Below are 18,344 nucleotides of genomic sequence, written 5' to 3'. Positions count from 1 at the left end.
CTTATGAAGTGGAACAGTCTAGTGACTCCTGGGTGGCCCAGCTCATTGTGCAAGCTCTCAACTGGGACATTTGATTGAGGGCCGCACAGGTGACCCTGGACAGTGCATCTGGGGGCTCGTTGAGCCTCCCTGGACGGTATAAAATGTTGTAACTATACGTAGACAGTCTATCCTCTGGCGCAGGATTTTATCATTTTTATCTTCACCCTGTTCTGATTATCGAACATAAAAGCCACGGATCGTTGGTCCGTGGCAAGGGTGAAGAGTTTACGTGCCAGATAATGTCTCCAGTGCCTTATCATTTCCACAATGGCTTGAGCTTCCTTCTCCACTGCCGAGTGTCTTACCTTGGACCCCTATAGGGTCTGCTAGAAAAAGGCTACCAGTTGCCCCTCCTGGTTCAGAGTGGCAGCCAACGCTATATCTGAGGCGTCGGCCTCTACCTGAAAAGGAATTGTCTCATCTATGGATCGCAGGGTTGCTTTTTCAGTCAGATCCCTAATCTCTGAAAAGGCTTTGATAGCTGGGCTGAGAGGAAATGCTGAGGCTATTATGAGTGGGTGGCCCAATTATACATAGTTGGGGACCCACTGTGCATAATATGCGAAAAGTCCCAAACATCTCTGTAGAGCTCGTCGAAAGAACCAAAGACTTGTTGATCCAAACCAAGGCTTTTATTAGCAAAAGACCGGAGCTCTTCACAGGTGGCCGACCAGTCCGGAATGATCCGACCTGGCTAGGGACACAACCCTTTAAGGCCCAAACAATAGGTGTGGCTTAGCTCTCAGCCAATCGCTGTAAGCACAGTCTAGATACAGTAACTATATACACTATGTACATTGGTGATAGATCTGTACTATCACATTCACCCCTTCTTGGAGAATTGACCCGGGGAAAAAAAAAACAAAAACGAGGGAGAGAATGAAAAGGAAGGGGTAGGTCAAGGACTGTAGCGGTCAGGGGGTCTGACCATCCGGCGTGACCGCCGTGGTGCCGGGATTGGGGTCGCTGGAGTGGTGTCACCAGCGGGCTCATCGGGTGCGACTGCTCCGTCGCTCAATTCCCCAGTCGTTTTGTCGGCAGGGTGGCCCGAGTCATTGGGGTGCTGTTGGTCCTTCTGTTGCGGCACGGGGCCTGGAGCATAAGGAGTTGGGGGGTTTGCTGGGTCTACCGCGTCCTGAGCTAGGTCCCGCACCGAAACAGTGTCCTCCCGCCCGTCTGGGAACTCCACGTATGCGTAATGTGGGTTCGCGTGGAGTAGAGTCACTCGGTCGACCAAGGGGTCATTCTTTGAGTGCCGGACGTGGCGTCGCAAAAGGACGGGGCCAGGGACGGTGAGCCATGCCGGTACAGTGGTTCCCGATTCGGATTTCCTCGGGAAAAGGAACATCCTTTCGTGGGGGGTGGCATTTGTTGCAGTACATAGGAGGGAGCGGATGGAGTGTAAGGCACTAGTGAGAACCTCCTGCCAGTGAGAAGTGGGGAGACCTTTAGACCGGAGAGCCAGTGTAACCGCTCTCCATATGGTGGCATTCTCCCTCTCGACCTGGCCATTACCGCGTGGGTTATAGCTCGTGGTCCTGCTTGAAGCAATGCCACACTCCAGAAGGTACTGTTGCAGCTCTGAACTCATGAATGAGGACCCCCTATCACTGTGGATGGAATTGGGGTACCCGAAGATGGTGAAAATACTGTGAAGGGCCTGTATCACTGAGGTGGCAGTGGTGTCTGGGCAGGCCACAGCGAATGGGAAGCGGGAGTATTCGTCGATGGCCGTAAGGATGTAGGTATTACGGTTGGTCGACGGTAGGGGTCCCTTAAAGTCTACGCTAAGACGCTCGAAGGGGCGGGTGGCTTTGATGACGTGGGAGTTATCCGGACGGAAGAAGTGGGGCTTGCATTCGGCGCACACCGAACAGGCTCGGGTCATGGAGCGGATCTCCTCAATTGTGTAGGGTAAGTTGCGCGCCTTGACAAAGTGAGCAAACCTAGTGACCCCTGGATGACAGAGCGCCTCATGGAGTTTCCGTAGTCTGTCCATCTGTATGCTGGCGCACGTCCCCCTGGAGAGTGCGTCAGGCGGGTCGTTGAGCTTACCAGGCCGGTACAGGATGTCATAGTTAAAGGTGGAGAGTTCGATTCTCCATCTGGCGATTTTGTCGTTTTTATCTTACCACGCTGGGTGTTGCTGAACATGAAGGAGACCGCGCGTTGATCAGTCAACAGTGTAAAGCGCCTCCCAGCGAGGTAATGTCTCCAACGACGTACCGCTTCAACTATGGCCTGGGCCTCCTTCTCGATCGAGGAGTGTCTACTCTCCGGACCCTGGAGGGTTCTGGAGAAGAAGGCTACAGGCCGACCGGCCTGGTTCAAGGTGGCTGCCAGGGCGAAGTCGGATGCATCGCTCTCGACTTGAAACGGGACAGACTCATCGATCGCGTGCAGCGTCGCAGCAGCGATGTCAGATTTGATTCGATCGAAAGCCGCTGTGGCTTCGGTCGAGAGGGGAAAAGAGGTGGTCTTGATAAGAGGACGTGCCTTGTCGGCGTAGTTTGGAACCCATTGTGCGTAATAAGAGAAAAGGCCCAGGCAGCGTTTGAGAGCTTTCTGGGTATGTGGGGGGGGTAAGTCCATTAAGGGACGCATGCGGTCAGGATCTGGCATGACTATCCCGTTTTCCACCACACAACCTAGAATAGCGAGTCGTGTGGTCCGGAAAACACACTTGTCCAAATTGTAAGTCAGGTTTAGCTGACGGGCAGTTTGAAGAAATTTGTCTAGGTTGGCGTCATGGTCCTGCATGTCGTGGCCGCAGATGGTGATATTGTCCAGATACGGGAAGGTAGCGGTTAGCCCGTTCTGGTCCACCATCCTGTCCATTTCCCGCTGGAAGACCGCGACACCATTTGTGACCCCGAATGGTACCCTGAGAAATTGATATAGCCGCCCATTCGCTTCAAAGGCCGTGAATGGTCGGTCCTCGCAGCGGATCGGGAGCTGGTGGTAGGCCGAACGTAGGTCAATAGTGGAGAAAATGCGGTACTGGGCGATCTGGTTCACCACATCCGTGATGCGTGGCAGGGGGTACGCATCCAGGAGTGTGAAGCGGTTAATGGTCTGGCTGTAGTCGACCACCATCCGTAGTTTTTCCCCATTCTTGACAACCACCACCTGGGCTCTCCAGGGGCTTTAACTGGGTTCGATGATGCCCTCATCCAGCAATCTACGCACCTCACTCCTAATGAATTGCCTGTTTTCGTAACTATATTGCCGACTTTTGGTGGCCACAGGCTTCCAGCCAGGGGTGAGGTTTGCGAAGAGTGCTGGCGGGGCAATCCGGAGTGTGGAAAGGCCGCAGGATTGGCCCCGGGGCACGGGGGCGGGTTGCTCGGGTGCTTCGGGAGTGGGGCGATGGCGATGGCAGACCGAGAGGGGGGCGTGGGGTCCCCCAAAGTGTAGGGACACCGTTTGGAACTGACACTGGAAGTCTAATCCCAGCAACACTGGGGCGCACAATTGGGGAAGGACGAATAATTTAAAGTGGGTGACCGTCACGCCCTGTACTTCCAGCGTGGCGATGCAATACCCCTTTATCCCAGTCGAGTGCGACCTCGTCGCTAATGAGATCCTCTGGGTAGTGGGGATAATGTCAAGTCCCCAACGGAGGGCCAGATCTGGCTGGATAAAACTGTCAGTTGACCCAGAGTCAAATAAGCAATTGGTGTAGTGTCCATGCACTTTAATCAGTTCCATTGCTCTGGTGAGGGGATGAGAGCATTGCTGGTTTAATGTTATTGAAGCAGTTGACAGGCGAGTTTTGCGCGATGACGTCACGCAACGGGATGACGTCACGCAACGGGATGACGTAGTCAACGCTCGAGGAGCAGGTTGGAGAACCTCCCGGAAGTGCTGTTGTGGCGGGTGAATGGTAAGTAGTGGGGTTTGTAGTTGCTCGTGATCGGTGGTCGGGCCCTGGCGGTCGTCAGCGATGGACGCTAGGGTGAGCACCTGGTTGGCCGCGGGGGTGGCTGCGGCGGCGGTAGCGTCGGCCCCGGGGGTGTCTGTGGCGGCAGCAGCAGCGGCGGTAGCGTCGGCCCCGGGGGTGTCCGTGGCGGCGGCAGCAGCGGCTGTAGCGTCGGCCCCGGAGGTGTCCGTGGCGGCGGCAGCAGCGGCGGTAGCGTCGGCCCCGGGGGTGTCCGTGGCGGCGGCGGCAGCAGCGGTAGCGTCGGCCCCGGGGGTGTCCGTGGCGGCGGCAGCAGCGGCGGTAGCGTCGGCCCCGGGGGTGTCCGTGGCGGCGGCAGCAGCGGCGGTAGCGTCGGCCCCGGGGGTGTCCGTGGCGGCGGCAGCAGCGGCGGTAGCGTCGGCCCCGGGGGTGACTGTGGCGGCGGCAGCAGCGGCGGGCGAGAGGCAGGCCATCACCATGGTTGCGACGGTGGGTTGCCCCTTCCGGGTTCGGCGTCTCCGTGACGTCAGGCGTTGCCGTGCAGGGGAGCCCTCGCTCTCATTGGACGAGAGCTCTGGGGAAGAAGAGTTTGAATGGGATAGTGGCGGTTGGGCTTCACACGAGGCACTGTGTTTGCTGGCGGCCATTTTAGACCTACAGACTGCAGCAAAGTGGCCGTTTTTAAGGCACTTCTGGCACCTGGCTTTTCTTGCTGGGCACTGGGATCTGCTGTGCTTGTTCCTCCCGCAGAAATAACATTTCGGGTTCGCACGGGGCAGGGTAGCAGCAGCCGACAGTCCGTCAGGGGTAGGGTAGAAGGGCACTTTACTCACATCAGAACGAGGGGTCCAGTCCCTAGAGAGCTCGGTGGACTTTAAGGCTGCATCCTCCATTGTGATTGCAATCCGGGCCACGTCCTCTAGTTTTTCTACCCCTTGTTCGAGCAAACGCAGCCTCACTTCGTTCGATCGGAGCCCGGCCACATAGGCATCCCGGACGAGGTCGCTAGTGATCTCGGCAGCAGTTTTGTCCACACAGTTACAGTCCTTGCCCAATGCCTTTAGTACTTGTAAATATGCCCTGCTGGACTCGCCGGGCTGTTGTTTCCTCGACGCAAGCATGAGCCGGGCATGAACTCTATTCACCGGTTGATCATACAGTCCTTTCAGTACCTTTATGGCTGCGGTGTAAGTGGTCTCATCCTGGATGTTCTCGTAGACTCTCAAGGACACCATAGACAGCAATGCTGTTAGACGCTGGTTATCCTCCTCTACCTCAATGAATCTCAGGAAGTTTTCAAAGTTCAGCAGCCAGAAGTTAAAGGCTTTGAAGGCTGTAGCTGACTGTGGGTCGATATCAAGTTTTTCTGGCCGAGTTAAACGCTCCATCCCTTTCAAAAAAAATTCCTTTTGCTAATAAAATTGTAGAGCTCGTCGAAAGAACCAAAGACTTGTTGATCCAAACCAAGGCTTTTATTAGCAAAAGACCGGAGCTCTTCACAGGTGGCCGACCAGTCCGGAATGATCCGACCTGGCTAGGGACACAACCCTTTAAGGCCCAAACAATAGGTGTGGCTTAGCTCTCAGCCAATCGCTGTAAGCACAGTCTAGATACAGTAACTATATACACTATGTACATTGGTGATAGATCTGTACTATCACAATCTCTTTAAGGTTTTCTGTGAGTGTGGGACCGGGAGGTCTAGAAGCGGGCGCATGTGGGCAGGGTCCGGGCTGATTTCCCCATTCTGCACCACTTAGCCCAGGATGGCCAGTTTCCTAGTGCTGAAGACGCATTTATCCCTATTATTCGTTAGATTGTGGTCCTTTGTTGCCTGAAAAAAACGTTGAAGGTTAGTGTCATAGTCAGCTTGCGAGTGGCCGCAAATCGTAACATTGTCCAGGTATGGGAACACCGCCTGGAGTTGGTACTCGTCTACTATGCGGTCCATCTCCCACTGGAACAGGGACACCCCATTGGTAATGCCAAAGGGGAGGCAGAGGAATTGACACACCCTGCTGTCTGCCTCGAACGCCGTGTATATGCGGTCGCTCTCTCTAATGGGCAACTGGTGGTACGCTGCCTTGAGATCAATGGTAAAGAACACTTTATATTGAGCAATGCTGTTTACCATGTCCGCAATACGTGGAAGCAGGTAGGCATCCAGCTGTTTAAATTTGTTGATTGTCTGACTGTAATCCACCACCATGTGCCGCTTCCCCCCTGACTTCACAACAACGACCTATACTCTCCAGGGGCTGGAGCTCTTTTCTATAATGCCCTCCTGCAGGAGTCTGCGGACTTCTGTTCTAATGAACTCTCTGCCCCTCGGGCTATACTTCCTGCTTTTAGTGGCTACTGGGGTGCAGTTGGGAGTGAGGTGCATGAATAGTGGGGGGGGGTGGGGAATTCTATATTCAGGGCCATCAGTCTACAGTGTTGTCTATTCTCAAGGAGCAGTGGGGGAAGCAGCCCATTATGTACTATTGTGATGCTTTTCAATTGGCACTGTGTGGTGGTACACCACCGGCCTACTGCAGGGGGCAATCTCTGTATCTGCAGGAGTGTAAGGGGACAGGTCAACACCTGGCTGGCTGTCAATCAGTTGGCCTGAATGAATCAAGCCCCACCCAGTCGGGTGTCAATCACCCTCCGGGATATAAGCCTGTGCCGGCCTCACTCAAGAGTTGCTGCAGCCACAGCCAGCCTGGCTCTGTGGAAGTCTTTGTGGATTAAAGCCTGTTGTACAGTCTTTACCTTGTGTGTGTGTCTGATTCTGGCTAACAGTGCACCACACACTGGAAGTCCAGCCCCAGTAGGACGGGAGCACAGAGGGGTGGGAGAACTAGCTACTTAAACTCTTCATACTCTGTGCTCTGTATTTCCAATGTGACCCTGCAGAAATGTTTTACCTTAGTTATGTGTCTGTTAGACGCTAATAAAATCTGGTGGTCACTTGGGTACGTGCTTAGAGCAAAGCATTCTACCAGCTCCTGGTCTATGAAACTTTCCGTACTCCCGCTATCCATCAAGCAATTTACTGTCGACCCATTAACTTTAATACTAACAGTAGCATCCGATAAATTATGTGAACTCGCCTGATTCAAACGCAGAGAGGCCAACATGGCACATCCTCCGTTCTGATAGTACTTGACATTCTGGTTGTAGTAGCACTCTGTATCGTAGTCCTCTGTCTGGCATCCTTTGCCCAAGATGGCCGACAGCACATGGCATTCTGCTTCTGCCTGCCTGAGGAGGAAGAAGAGCTTTCCCACCTCTCATTTGCATGAGAAAGGGCTTTGCCGGGAGCCTTGAGGCTTCTACAGACTTTCGCATAATGTCCTCTCTTTTCACACTTTGAACAGTCCTTTTCCTTAGTAGGGCAGTGAGCTCTGGGGTGCTTGGGCTATCCGCAAAAAGGGCACGGAGCGCTCCAGTGGGGCTGCAGCTGCTATATGCTGCCCTTGATCACTCATATTCCTCTCCCTTTAGGGGGCTACCAAGTCCAGCAGTGAATACTCTTCTAGTTCTCTCCTAGAGTCCTCCAGAGCCTCCGCAATAGACTGCCTCTTCCAGCTTAACCATCCCCTTTTCCAGCAGCCTTTGTCTGATTTCTGTAGATCTGACACCAGCCACAATCCTGTCTCTTACAAGATTATCTGCATAGTCTTGGGCTGATACTACTTTAAAAGTACATGCCCTTGCTAAGTCTTTCAGCGCCAGTATAAAATCTCTCACCGACTCCCCTGCTTGCTGCGACCTGGTCATAAGCCAATGCCTAGAGTGTGCCCTCTGTTATAGTGCCTCCATAGGGTGTTCATTGCCTCTTGGTATGGTTTAGCGTCTTGTATAAGCGAGTATGGGCGATCCCCTAGCTGATCTAACAGTAGCATTAGCATCTCCTCTTCTGACGCTCCTTCAACCCCCGCGTAATTTAATAAACATCTCTGCCATCGGCCGAAGTGCGTGCTTGCCCCGGGAGTTCTGGGATCCAGGTCCAGCCTGTTGGGCTTCAGCACTTGGCTAAACCTGAGCCTCTGATTCGGTGGCTGGGGGGTGTGGGGCTTGATCCTGCGGAAACGTGAGCCCCCTCTGGGGGATTGGGGATAGTTGGGGGTGTCTCAGGAGTAGTAATCCGTCCCCACAGTCCTGAAAATAAATCGTGATCGGGAGGGCGACTTGCTGTATGCCCTCCACTCGTGCTTGACGCGATCCTTGGTTATAAACCAAGAACCCTTTGGATTGCATGGCCGGTCCCGGTGAATTAGCTAACAGGCGGGGCCCTTGGCCTCTCTTTTCCTGCTCTGGGATACTTCTGTCCCTCTCTTAGTCCACTATGACCACTGGGTGAGTCCCTCTCTCTCCCACGATTTTGATCCTGCAGCTCTCTGTCCCTTCTGTCCGGTTTGTATTCAGCGGCACGTGCACGCAATCCATCCACGTTTCTAGGTCCCTGAGCCGGGCCTCGGCGGAGTCGGGAGCACGGGCAAGGGCAGAAGCAACATCCATTCAGGATATATATATTAGCCTATTAAATTGATGGCGACTATCATCAACCACACGAGACAGAGTGCAAGTAAAACGTTAGTTTTAATAGGCTAATATATATAGCTAGGCCTTGCCTCTGTGCAAGCCTCGGCCAGAATGAATGAGAATGAGCTGCAACCAGTTTATATATACAAGGTCACCAGGTGGTGGCCCCTGGTGACCTAGTGGTGTAATAACAAACCACCACATAGGGTATAGGCAGTTGATTGGCAGATGTCATAGATTGATTCCAGTGAAGGAATGATAAAACTAGGGCTTGTAATGAGGGTCGTTAATGGCTTTCCCAACATTGTCATGTGCATATCCCAAAAAGTTGAAGTTTTTACCCTTTTATATTTTTATGTTCCTAGATTTTTTTTGCCACTTCCTCTGCCAATTAATCCAGTCCTAAGGGGAATACACTTTGTAATTTTGTCCTGCTAAATTTTCATGTTTACAGTGCTTCAGTGTAAATGTTTTAATTGAAGAAATCTGGATTGATGTAAATTTCAGAAACCGTACACTTAGAATGAGTGCTATACTGCAGCTACTTGATGTTAATCCTGAAGTAGACTTTGAAACGATGATTACATCAATCAATCATGACACGAAGGTTTTAGAACCACCAAAACATCCACCCATTTGGTAAGCTCTCTTTCCTATGATAACTAAGTTCGGGTTAAGATGTTTAATAATTTTTCTTAAAAAGTCTAGGAAGTTACAGGAATTTTTAATAAATATTATTTTAACTCAGAAAAAGACTTCTAGTGTGTGCCTGTAACTTTTGGATTGCTTAGAGTTTAAAAGGGATACTATATATTCTCTAAACCAAATATCAAAAATGAGCAAGACAACTTCTGTCACATTTTCCCCATGATGTTGATCCTCCTACCAGGAAGATACAAGGAGACAGCAAACATTTCCCAGAGCTTCTGCGTATTTAACAACATTGTGCGTACTTATCCCTAACAAAGGCATTGGGCTTGCAATTGCCAAAAGTGATTGCAAAGCCGATGCTGGAACCATTCAGTGGAGAGGAGATAAAACCTAATACCCTGCTATCAACAAAAGGTGATATTGCCAACTTTTTCCAATGATTATCATCTTTTTGTTGACTTAGAATAATTTAATAAATTTATAATATCTTCAATATGCTAATTGACAGAAAATATTTACAAACCTTCCCAGAATAAAACTAAATTGATAGAAATTTAAATAGGCTCTTGTGCAGCTGAATCAGATCATTTGGTTTTGTTAATGACCCTAACCCCCTATTCACAGTGTTTATATTCCCAATTACCCAAACAATTCTTATTAAAATCCTGAACTATGTTTAGTTGAGTATCACAGATTCTGTTGCTCTTTGTAGCCCAGCAAATTGTTCTCCTTTAAGAGTTTAACTAGTATCCCGATTCACTATTTTCAGCTTCTATAATAGGCAGCATGTTCCTAATCATGCACCTTCCAGAAAAAAGATGTACCCTGCACCTTTTCCTATTTGAAATTTTACATCCCAGTGAACACAGAATTTTCCAATTTCAGTTAATCCACAAACAGTGCTCGTTTCCCATTACTACTGTCCACCTACAAATTTTCTCTCTTTGTTCACCTTTTCCATCTCCCCTTCCCATCTCACCTAATTCTGTCTTCTTATCACCCACACACCCATCCACCATGTTTCCTCCTTTGGCTTCTCCCTACCACATCCACTTCCATCACCCTTCCATGATTATCACCTTTCCATCCCCTGTCTCGACCTTGCTCCTTCACTCCCCACTGTCAGATGTTGCCATTTTGTGGTTACAGAGTCAATCTTTGGAGCAGACTTTCAAACTGTCATAGGATGTCCTGTGCAATAATCTTCCTTGCGTGGTTTCTAATTTTCATTTTGGCTTGAGGATGCTTGAAGAACACTTCTTTTTCCCTTTATTTGAAGGTGTGTCCTGACTAATTTAGGAGAAAAGGATGTTGGCATCCTTCTGTCAATGGATGGCCAACAAAAAAACTTTTGAAACTTGAGCCATGTTGGAATATGGAGCAAAAACAATCTGCTGCAAGAATACATGGATCAAGCAGCATCAGTGGGAGAAAAACAATGATAGACGTTTTCAACTGGAACTCTTCATCAAGACTGAAAGTGCAGAGGGGAGATAGCCAATATTGCCTACTATTTCCAAAAGCCTCTACTGAGACAGTTCTGGTTACAGAATCTTTTGTCATTATATTTCTCCATTCAAGCAGAAATCACATCACCTTTCTCCCAATCTACTTTATGTCCTGCTCATTGCACTTGCAGCATTAGAACATAGAACAATACAGCACAGTACAGGCCTTTCGGCCCTCAAAGTTGTGCCAACCCATATATTCTTTCCTTAAAATAATGTACTAAACCTTCCCTACTCCATAACCCTCTATTTTTCTTTCATCCATGTGTCTGTCCAAGGGTCTCTTAAATTCCCCCAATGTTTCAGCATCCACCATCATCTCAGGTAAGGCATTCTAGGCACCCACAACTCTCTCCTAAACTTACCTTCCTTAATTTTGTACATATGCCCTCTGGTGTTTGCTGATCCTGCCCTGCAAAACAGGTGTTGGCTATCCACCCTATTGATGCATCTCAAAATCTTGTAGACTATCAAGTCTCCTCTCATCCTTCTCAGCTCCAAAAAGTATGCTCTACTAACCTTGCCTCATAAGATGTTTCCAATCCAGGTACCATCCTGGTAAATCTCCTCGGCACCCTCTCCATAGCTTCCACATCCTTCCTATAATGAAGTGACCAGAACTGAACACAATGTAATCTTACCAGTGATTTGTACAGTTGTAACATGACCTCTTTCCTGAATTAAATCCCCCTATTGATGAAGCCCAGCATCCTTAACTATCCTATCAACCTGTGCGGCAACCTTGAGGGATGTAAGGATTTGAACCCCAAGGTCCCTCTGTTCATCCACACTCTTAAGTAACCAACCATTAACCTTGTACTCAACCTTCTCGTTTGTTATTCCAAAATGCATCACCTTATACTTATCTGGATTGAAATCCATCTGTCACTTTTCTGCCCAACTCTGCATCCTATCTATATCCTCATCACCTTCGACAATCTTCAGCTCCATCCACAACTCCTCCAAACTTTGTGTCATTTCAAACTTAGAGACACCTCCTTCTGCCTCTTCACGCAGGTCACATAAAAAATCACAAAGAGCAGGGGTTCCAGAACAGATCCTTGTGGCACTCCACTAGTTATTGACCTCCAGGCAGAATACTTTCCTTCCACTACTACTCTCTTCTTTCTTCCGACAAGCCAACGTTTTATCCACACAGCAAAGGTCCCACTGATCCTGTGCCTCATGACTTTCTGGATGAGTCTTGTGGGGGACCTCATCAAATATCTTGCTACAATCCATGTAGTCCACATATACCACCCTACCCTCATCAATTTCTTTTGTTACCTCCTCAAAAACTCAATTAGACTCATGAGACATGAACTTCCCTTCACAAAGCCATGTTGACTATCCTTGAGTAGACTGTACTTCAAATGCTCATAGATCCTATCCTTGAAAATCCTCTCCGTAAGTTTGTACACCACTGACATTAGACTCACTGGTCTATAACTCCCAGGATTCTCCTATTACCTTTTTTTTAAACAAGAGAACTACATTTGCCATTCTCCAATCCTTTGGCACCTCCCCTGTGGCCAAAGAGGATTCAAAGATCATAATGTTTGCCCCAGTTATCTCTTCTCTCATTTCCTGCAGCAGCTTGGGGTATATTGTGTCTGGCCCCGGGGCCTTATCAATCTTGATGCTTTTAAGAAGATCCAACGCTTCCACTTTCTTAATCTCCATATTGTCCAGCACACAGACCTGTTCAATTTCGATCTCACCATGATCAAGATCCTTTTCTCTTGTGAATACTGACACAAAGTATTAATTTAGGACCTCCCTAACCTCCTCTGCCATCAGGTACATGTTGCCTCCTTGATCCTTTTGCAGCCCCACCTTCTTTCTTGTCATTTCTTCTGTTTTTCACATTTGCATAGAATGCCTTGGGGTTCTCCTTAATCCTACATGCCAAGGCCTTCTCATGTCCCCTTCGAGCTCTCCTGTCCTTTCTTAAGCTCCTTCCTGGCTACCATATACTTCTCATGAGCCCTTCTTGTTTCCTGCTTCCTATATCTAATGTATGCTTCCTCCTTCCTCTTGACTAGTTGCCTAACCTGTTTTGTCAGCCACAGTTCCCTTTTCCTACCAGTGGGACAGACCTATCTTGAACCCTACACAAGTGGTCCCTAAACTTCCTCCACAATAATTCTATGCTTTCACCCTTAGACATCTGTTTCCAATTTACTTTTACTAGTTCCTGCCTTGTCCCTTCATAATTAACCCTTCCCCAGTTAAGCACTTTCAAATTTATCTGTTAATCCTTTTCCATAGATGTGATGAAGTTAAGGGAGTTGTGGACTCTCAAACCAAATGCTCCCCCACTGAGAGGTCCTCCACCTGACCAGGTTCATTCCCCAGAACCAGATCCAGTGTGGCCTCTCCTCTTGTTGGCCGGTTCACGTACTGTGTCATGAATCCTTCTTGGACACTCATGACAAATTCACCCCCATCTATCCCTCTTACAGTCAGTAGGTGCCAGTGAATATTAGGAAAGTTTAAATCACCCATAATTACAACCCTGTATTTCCCGCACCATTCCAAAATCTGCCTGCTCATCTTCTCCTCAGTATCCCAAGGGCTACTTGGGCATTTTTTTTTAATATAACAAAAACACAAGTTGCATTTTCATGAAATGGAATATTAATTGTGACCCCACCAGGAAAGTGCTAGGTAAGTGCACCAATTTAGCAATAATGTGGTAGTCAGGCAGAGTTAGGAGAAATGAAAGCAAAATGGATGTTTACCTCAGAGGGAATCCTCTATGTGAACAATTTTGTTACAACACAGCATTTAAAACAGCTTTACCCACTTGCCAATATTTTTTTCTAGCAGTCAATGAATGAGTTTTGAATTGTTCATAAATTATCAGTGTTTTATAAAGGCATTTTAACTTTACATTCAGCTAAGTTTACTTAAAGCAAGAGTTAAAATATGATGTATATCTGCAGAAACACAAGAATGTTTGTCTATACAGGTTCACTTTATTAAAGGATGAATGTTTGGACCTTGATGCGCCAGAAGAAGCTGGTCCATTGTTACAGAAACTTTCATTTTTTCACCATTTTAGTCCAAGTTCTATACCTTCTGCTGAGGTAAATACCAAACCTTAACTAAAGCACAAAACATAGAATAAGGCCTTCAGTTTCTTTTACTTGTATGTTCTTCTTCCTGAAAAAAAAAGACTGCTATTTCCGGGCAACCTCAGGATAGCCATGTTTGGCTGCATCTGAGCTAGCCTACTCCCCATTCTCTCTTTCTTCCCCATCACCCCTGTCTTCTCTCCTCCAGCCCTCCACCCCTTCCTTCTCCAGAGAACCAAGGTATCTGCAGACTTCCATGTTTTACTTCTGAGTTGGTGTTGTGTCGGTTGAGCTTTAGCTATAGCACTTGGATGTTGATTGGCCTTCTCTTTTGGTTCAACACTGAGTAAGGGCTCAGGCCTGAAACAGCAACTGCATGACATGCTGAGATTCTGTGCCCTGCACAAAACCCCAGCATCTGCAGATTTCTTGTTTGCCATCATCGAGACCATCAAGAACAGTTGATGGCTAAATCCATGTTGCAGTAGGAGGGCTTCAGGCTCCATGAAATTCTATGTATTAAGGTTGGAGCTGATTTCTAGTATGATCTTTAATATTTTATAGATGCTTTCCAGTGGCCCAAGCTATGTTAAAAATATTTCATTGCACGCACTTCAAAAGTGCACTCATGATGGGAAAAGTCCTCTAGTGCTGTTGTGTCCATCCTCTTGCTTTTGCGAGACTTCACTAGTGGTCTGCATCTCTTGAGTTATATCAGTATTTACAAGGAGGATGTTGACGACTTGAAAACAATAAAGTGAATAAGTTGACAGGGAACAATGGAATCTATCGCAGAATTCTGAGGGAACCAACCATTGCTGGGCCCTTTACAGAGGTTTCAATGTCCTCTTTATTTAAGAAGGGCAAAGAGAACAAACTAGTAAATTAAGGCTGGTGACCCTTATTTCAGTGATAAGAAAACAATTGAAGAAATGTCATCTCCAATATGACATGATTTACTCTTTGAGGAATAAGCAAAGATGAACTTTTGAGAGGACAGAAGATGAATTTTTGTGCAGCATTTGACAAGGTTCTTCCTGATTGGTTGGTCCGGATGATTAAATCACATGGGATCCATAGTGAGTTGGTAAATTTGATTCAATAGATTTGGTCATAGAAGACAGAGTGTAGTGATAGAGGGGTGCTTTTTTGCCTGGAGGTCTGTGACCAGTGGTGTTCTCAAGGATCAGTGCTGGGACCCCGTTCACATATTGAAAAGATGTGGATGAAAATGTACGTGCTCTGATAAAGAAGTTTGCAGATAGTCTCAGAGTTATAGCAGCAAGAAGTCATCAAAGCAAGATATAGATCTGTTGGAAATTTGAGAGGAGCTAAAGCAGATACAGGTCAATCTAGACAAGAGTGAGATGATGCATTTTTGATGGCAGAAAGAAAAAACATATTAATTGACAGAACCAAAAGGAACATTGGTGTCCAGAGAAATCTTAGGGTGCAAGTCCATAACGCCATCAAAGTGGGGACACAAGTGGATAGGGTGATAGAGAAGGCATATATAGTGGTTGTCTTCAATGAGTATGAAAGTTGGGAAGTCACAATGTGGCTATTTGAAGCTTTGGTTAGGACACATTGGAGTGTTATGTGCAACTTTAGGCACTACACTATAGCAAGGATATGGAGACTTCAGAGAAGATGCAGGAAAGGTTCACAAGAGTGTATTAATTGCAAGGAGAATTTGGATGAATGATGTTTTTTTTCTCTCTGGAGCATCAGGCTGAGGGTGATATGATTGAAGTATATAAGGAAGAATTTAGAAAGACAGGAACAGGTGGGGGAATTGTGGGATATGAACCTTGTACAAGTGTTTAGGATTAGGTGCAAAGGACCAAAGAGCCCAGTGTTATGCTGTACTTTTTCTCTTTTGGCCCAGGATATCATACAGATCTATATAAACCTACTCCACCATCAATCTCACACTTCCCAGAATCACAGCCCTTTACCCTCTATTTTATTTTCCAGGTAGGTTTGCCATGAATTGTGTATTTTTAATTGTTCATCCTCACTTATCTCACTGTCACCATCCATAGTATCTCTGATCACGACTGCCATAGCCTGCCCCTGCCCCTCAATCACATCCACCATATAACTATCCACACAGCTGACCCTGACCCTTGATCATTTGTCACCTGATCTCCATTTCTAATTTTTCATCATTTGTCCAGATGACTCAGGTGAATAACCAGATGTCCTACCAACCATGACCAGTTTTTCTGTTGTGACTGACTGCAGGCTCCATCTCTTTCCAAATACACTCTGGTCTTTTTATCCTAAATACATGAAACTGTCCACTCCTTCCAATCTTTTCTAACTACATCTCATCTGCAGTGGCAGATTCCATTAGAAATGTAAATTACACTGTATTTATAAAATTGTATTTTATTAAATTGAAAAAGTCCATTAAAATCCCCAAATTATAATGGCCTTGAATGTAGATTTTTTGAGATTTTAGTGCATTGTTTTAAACATGCTGCATTTTGCCTTTCAGGAAAAGTTGTGTCTTTTGGCAGTTTCACTTCCAGCGGATCAACTTCTTAGACTCCCTGTTCAAGACGCTCTGCTCTTTATTGTGGAAAGTATTTTCAAGTGCTCTTCAAAACATGTGAAACAGTGGTTCCAGTATAGGAAACTGCACTTTTCACTTATGTGTAAGGATTAGTAAAGAATAAGCTTGAAGTAAAAAATCTGTTAAAGCACACTTCTCAATCTTATTTTGTAATTTCCTGAGGGAGTTGGATTTTGCAGAGTTGCATTTGAGTCACTTCAAGTAAATGAAAATAAAATATGATTTTCAATGGAAAAACTTTGCAAGTGGATCATTTTCATCCATGAACACTTGACAGCTGTATATTTCTTCTCCACTCAAGAACAAGGTTGTCTAAGCTACCAGCTGTGGGAGGATCAAACTTATAAAGCCACATTGATCTCTACCCCGGCTTCACTAGTTCATTCTGAATTTCCTTTCCACGACCCTACTTCATTGCTCTCTTACAGTTTCTCTTTTCACAGATGCAATGCCCTATGCTGAGTTCTTCCTGCATTTTCTATTTTTGTTTGGGATTTATGGGCAGCTCATTCTTGTGTGTGGTCAGTGGTGATGCAAAAGTTGAGGATCATGGGCTATTCAGCAATGGTAATGATGTTTGGTATCAATGGGAAATGTCTGGTCTCTTACTTGCCATTTATCAACCATATTCAAAATGTTTTCCAAGTCTGAGATGTTGCTTTCATTTTTGAGGGGGGGGGGGCTACAAATTAAAAGCATCTTCAGTGTCCCATTAAAACTGCTTGACAAAGCAGTGAAGTTGCAAGGCCCTAGCCTAGGACATAAATGTTCAAAGCAATACTCTGGAGTTGAAATGATTAGCCTCCCACAACAGCCATCATCCTTTAAAATTAGTATTACACTAGCTAATACAATCTTTAACCCCACAAATTCCAAAAAGAATTTTAATAGGCCTCATTGACACAATATTAAATGTCTTTTTTTGTACACAGGATGTGGGCGTCACTACCAACACAAGTAAATTATCAGAACCTTGAGCATGAAATGAAGGCCAGTTAAGATTGGAGAGTCAGTATAATGGATCCTTTGAATTTACAACCCAAATCACCATGGAGACTCAATAATTACATTTATTGGAGAGATGGAAAGATGTTTAAATGTTTTTAAAAAAATGTGGGAATAGTACAGAAAAATTGTGCTATGCTTCTAAATCAGCCCTGTTGCATGGGGAAAGAACCTTTGCTGAGATGGATAGCTTAATCCTGCTCACATCTCACAAGTTCTCTTGTTCTAACAAGATAAACCATAGAACATTATAGCACACAAAAACAGAGTCTTTGGCCCTTCTCGTCTGTGCCAAACCATTTTTGTTTTGCTTAGTCCCACCAACTTGCATCATCCATAGCCCTCCAAATCTCTCCCATCCATGTTCCTGTCTAAATTCCTCTTAAATGTTAAAATTGAGCCAGCATTCACCACCTCAGCTGGCAACTCATTCCACACTCCCACCACTTCCTGTGTGAAGAAGTTACCCCTAAACTTCTCCACTTTCACCCTTAACCCACATCCTCCAGTTTTATCTCACCTACTCTCAGTAGAAAAAGCTGACATGCATTTACTCTGTTTATATCCCTCATTATTTTGTAAACCTCTAACAAATCTCCCCTCATTCTTCTAAACTCCAGGGAATAAAGTCCTAACCTTTTACCTTTCCCTGTAATTCAGTTCCTGAAGTCCAGGCAACATCCTAGTAAATCTTCTCTGCACTCTTTCTATCTTAATGCTATCTTTCCTGTAGTTAGGTGACCAAAACTGCACACTATTCTCCAAATTTGGCCTCACCAATGTTTTATACAGTTTTAACATAACATCCCAACTCCTAAACTCAATACATTGATTTACAAAGGCCAATGTGCCAAAAGCTCTCTTTACACCCCTATCCATCTGTGATGCCACTTTCAGGGAATTATGCATCTGTTTTCCCAGATCCCTCTGTTCTACCGTACTCCTCAGTGCCCCATTTACTGCATATGTCCTGTCTTGGTTTTCCCTTCCAAAATGTAACACCACACTTGTCTGCAATAAATTTCATCTGCCATTTTTCCAGT

At 46.4% G+C, this 18,344-nt stretch overlaps 1 protein-coding gene across 1 annotated transcript in view; it reads left to right on the top strand.

The window, feature by feature from the left end:
- LOC138747522 (uncharacterized) overlaps nucleotides 1–16,533 on the top strand; it is a 168,439-nt gene extending 151,906 nt beyond the window's left edge. Inside the window, exons 16-18 of the mRNA XM_069906807.1 lie at nucleotides 8,984–9,115; nucleotides 13,610–13,727; nucleotides 16,219–16,533. Of these exons, the coding sequence (XP_069762908.1) occupies nucleotides 8,984–9,115; nucleotides 13,610–13,727; nucleotides 16,219–16,389 (421 nt within the window). The 3' untranslated portion in view covers nucleotides 16,390–16,533. The remainder of the gene's footprint in view (nucleotides 1–8,983; nucleotides 9,116–13,609; nucleotides 13,728–16,218) is intronic.
- The last annotated feature ends 1,811 nt before the right edge of the window (nucleotides 16,534–18,344 follow it).

Source organism: Narcine bancroftii, chromosome 1 (assembly GCF_036971445.1).
Source record: "Narcine bancroftii isolate sNarBan1 chromosome 1, sNarBan1.hap1, whole genome shotgun sequence".
In the NCBI taxonomy this organism is placed as follows: Eukaryota; Metazoa; Chordata; class Chondrichthyes; order Torpediniformes; family Narcinidae; genus Narcine; species Narcine bancroftii.
This window is presented reverse-complemented; position numbering and strand designations above follow the sequence as displayed.